The sequence below is a fragment of the Anneissia japonica genome, unplaced genomic scaffold (genome assembly GCF_011630105.1).
Source record: "Anneissia japonica isolate Jap-2015-1 unplaced genomic scaffold, ASM1163010v1 scaffold288094_len592898_cov174, whole genome shotgun sequence".
In the NCBI taxonomy this organism is placed as follows: domain Eukaryota; kingdom Metazoa; phylum Echinodermata; class Crinoidea; order Comatulida; family Comatulidae; genus Anneissia; species Anneissia japonica.
In genome coordinates, this window is record NW_022737020.1 from 538,998 (window position 1) to 543,675 (window position 4,678).

Below are 4,678 nucleotides of genomic sequence, written 5' to 3' on the forward strand. Positions count from 1 at the left end.
AATACTCTTACATGTTGTTTATTATTTCGTGCATATTTATATTTATATATATGTTTTTGTTTAAATCTTATCATTTAATATGTTTATATGTGAAAAAATTATGCCATACGTGTAGTAGTTCTTCATATATATATATATATATATATATATATATATATATATATATAATTAATGGATAGCGATTACGAATATTTTGTTGATACGCACATTGACTGCCTTCAAACCCACATCACACCTTCAGAATTCTCAAATAAATATTCTAAATTAATTTCTTTCTCTGTCCTGAACGTTAATATTCGTTCTATGAATAAAAATTGAGACATGCTTGACTCTGTTCTTGATATTATTGGAGAGTTAAAAGTCATTGGTGTTCCTGAAATATGGGACGTGAAAAATCCGAACGTTTTTAATCTAGATTTGTATTCATAATGAATACAAATGTAGAGGATTCGGTAGGAATGGGAGTGTAGCTGCATACACATGCATCTATAAACTATAAATTACTGAACTATTCTGTAGTTCACTCTGAATCTCTTTGGATGGAGGTGTGTGATGGAACAAATACTTATATTATAGGGGTTATTTATAGAAAGTGTGACTTGAATATTATTGAATTTTATAACAGTTTATTAGACTTATTATCCAAAATTAAATGTGATAAGTTTGAGTATATTCTATTAGGGAATTTTAACATTGATGTTTTAAGACCAAGTCCTTCTACTAAGAAACATCGAACCAACTTTATTTTCCGATTATAAAAATATAGAAATATTTTAACTAACTTCCTTAAGGTGGCAAAAAAGACTTTTTATAATGATTTATTATTCAAAAATAAAATAATTCTATGAAAACATGGCAGATACTAAATAATTTACTTGGAAGGAAAACATTTACAAATACATTAGCAGATGCAATTACAGTAACCAAATCATATGGTGATATTACAATTACGGATGCTACGGATGCTAATGCTAATAGTTAACGAGTTTAATCATTTTTTTTTTTTTTTACTAATATTGGTCCTGAGTTAGCTAAAAACATTCCCGACGATGAATCAATTAATTTATCCTCCTTTCTTAGTCAACCGTGTAGTAACTCGTTTTTCTTAGAACCTATTACACCAAATGAGGTCTATAATTTACTATTTTCTCTTTATAAAAAATAAAGCTACGGGATATGATAATTTACCTGCTAAATTGATTTGCATTGCTACACCATTTATATACATGCCTCTTTGCCATATATTTAATATTTCATTACAAAAATCGTCATTTCCATCTGCTTTTAAAACTGCACGTGTTATCCCATTATTTAAAAAGGGCAAGAATTGCTGAGTAATTATAGACTGATTTCTATTCTTTCTGTTTTAAGTAAAGTTTTGGAAAAATTATTTAACGAAAGATTAATTTCTTATTGTGAAAAATATGATTTGTTCTATAAACATCAATATGGTTTTAGTAAAAAATATAATAAAAAATTATCTTTATTTAATCTCATTAATAATCTCCAATACTATGATATTGGTAATAAAAAAAAATCTTCAGTTGGTATTTTTATTGATTTTAGTAAAGCTTTTGATACAATTGATTACTCTATTTTATGTTTCAAATTATATCATTGCGGTGTTCGAGGCAATGCATATAAATGGCTTTCTAATTATCTTTCTAATAGAAAACAGTTTATTTTATCAAACAATAATGTTTCAGATAAATTAAATATTTCTTGCGGGGTTCCCCAAGGCTCTGTATTGGAACCCACTCTCTTTTTAATTTATATTAATGACTTTCCTAATTCATCATATTATTTTTCGTCTGTTTGCCTACGATACTAATTTATTTCACTCTTTTTCTGGAAACATTCTTGATTTATCAGACATTAATATTGAATTAAAACACATTATCTGTTGGTGTAATTCTAATAAATTGACAATAAATTCAGAAAGAACCAACTATATGATTTTTCAGTTTAAAAATAAAAATAATATTATTCAATGTAATTTTTTTATTAATAATGTTTTTAATAAAAGAAAGTTTGTTAGTTTTGTTGGCATTAGGTTTGACAAATTTCTTTCCTGGAAATTTCATATTGATGACGTATGTGACAAGATTAGAAAAATATAATTCATAATATTTATAATTCATTTATATTTCCTATTTTTACGTATGGTATCGAGGTTTGGGGAGGCACGCCTATAATTCATATTTAGAACGTATTTTTCTTTGTAAAAAAAATGATCGTTAGATGTATTATTTTTTCGAATTTTAGAGCCCATACTCCACTATTGTTTTTTAAGCTTAAAATTCTTGATATTTATAAATTACATGAATTATATGTCCCTAAATTTATTTTTGATATTTATCTATATTATAATATATTATTTCACAAAATATTTAAAAAATCAGATATGAAATCGAAATTATTATTATCATTATTATTATTATTATTATTATTATTATTATTATTATTATTATTATTATTATTATTATTATTATTATTATTATTATTATTATTATTATTATTATTATTATTATTATTAATATTATTATTGTTATTATTGTTATTAGTATTATTATTATTATTATTATTATTATTATTATCATTATTATTATTATTATTATTATTATTATCATCATCATCATCATCACCATATATTATTATTATTATCATTATTATTCTTATTATTATCATTATTATTATATTTTCCTGTAAATAGAATAAATTATGCACATATGTCGTAGGAGTATAGTTTTTAAAAATTATTTTAGGACAATTAATTATTATCACAATAAAAGTAATATGCATTACATTGAGTTGCACTTTACCTAATAAAGTGTATTACTTTCTATGCACTACCACTAATCATTGAACAACATGTAGCACAGCAAAACATACGATTAATTGCAACAACCAGGATAATAATAGCAAACTAAAACCACAATAAAATAAAAATAAAAATTGTTACCATAATTATTATTGCAGCAGTTAATATTGCCATTGTGATTTTTTTTTTCATTAATGATTCCAATATATATTTTTTTAAATAATCAAAAAATCAGATATGAAATCGAAATTTAAAAATAGTTAGCAAGTACAACTTATGTTTTAAACTGATTATGTTGTCAAATTAGCGTTTATGATTATTGTAGCACAGGAAATAATATCATTGGTAACTAATTATTTCAATTCAACTGGCGGCAAGTACTTATTATCGTTTGTATTTGTTTACATTTGAGGCGTATCGGTAGTACAGTAATCAACATATATATGTCAATGAAAATTTAATATAGATAATTTAGCGTCTTTTGCTCAAACAAAAAACAACATTAGTGTCTGAATATGTACATGATTGCGTTGTTCGGTGTTTCAAAGGGATTGCCGTTTATACATAATGCAGTAATGTATTAAGTTGGAAATTATTGATCAATGTACTTAGAATTATAATCGTAATCAAATCGGAATTGCACTAATAATTACCAGATGTAATCTTGTTATAAGAAACAGTATTATTAGTTGGTGCCATACCGAGCTAATGCTTCATACGATACGCAACTAAAAGCTATCGGACGGGTAGTAAATGTGGACTACACATCTGGTTTAGTTTTCTTTTTTGTGTGTAAATCTGACATTTCTATAACTTTGGTGTGTCACAGTGTTACGTCATCATGCAACTTATTGCGTGGAAGTGTACACTGGCTTTATGTTTTGTTGCTGCATATTATGCTGTGTGCGTGGCTGGATCTGGTAAGTTATTGTTGTAGCCTATAGGCCATACTAACCAATTGTCCAAACCGAAAGTACGCATTAAGCAACGTGAGTGTCTTTCAAAATGTATCATTTTAGCATATTTAAATATATAATTCCACATTGAGTTTTTAAACTTGAATTTATTGTGTTAATTAAATTACAATATAATATTTATTGAGTATTGTGCAATACCAGGGAAAAACGTGTCTAACTGTAAAAATCTCACTGCTCAGTTGGTAGAGTATCCGAACGGTAATTGAAAGGTCTTGAATTCAACTCCGAATTAGAACTGTAGTTGTAGTTTCCGGAAAACTGAATTGTTTATGACTGTTTTTTAGAATTTATTAATTTTTATAATGTTACAGTAGTGTTTCAAATTTATTAAAATGTATAGGCCTATAAGGATTTAGAATTTATAGCAAATAAAACACCGATTATATATTATAAATTAATAATTCAATATTATTCAGGGTTATTTTCGTTGGGTGAACTTTGATCTTTACTGTGGCATCGACAATCCGATACTAGTTGCGAGTACAGCCGTCAATGATTAGTCTATGCGTGCCATTCGTTTTATGGTGTTAGTTTTTATTTTATTAATTGTGGGTACTTCGCAATGTCTGTTACATCTGATTTTTTTTTTTACCGCGAGCTTGTTAAATGCTTCTATAAACTGCAATTTGATTTGTGAAAATTGACCAAGAAAATGAAAAGTTATAGCAATTTAAAATTTACGAATTTTATAAAATTTCATGTTCCTATGTAACATTAATCTGTCATTTTGACAATGTTGGCATAAGGTGCCGAAAACGAACATTTGAGTATATACAAAACATTTATTAATTTTTTCTGCGAAGTAAGTCTCATGAACGACAATTCACCACAATTTTGGTAAAATTAATGTTGAAATAAAGAATATATTTCAGTCTAATGT

General features: G+C 25.9%; 1 protein-coding gene across 1 annotated transcript in view; it reads left to right on the forward strand.

Moving 5' to 3' along the window:
* The first annotated feature begins 3,555 nt into the window (after positions 1-3,555).
* The window catches only part of LOC117117059, a 41,789-nt gene continuing 40,666 nt past the window's right edge, over positions 3,556-4,678 (forward strand). Inside the window, exon 1 of the mRNA XM_033261242.1 lies at positions 3,556-3,741. Coding sequence (XP_033117133.1) covers positions 3,663-3,741 — 79 coding nt within the window. The 5' untranslated portion in view covers positions 3,556-3,662. The remainder of the gene's footprint in view (positions 3,742-4,678) is intronic.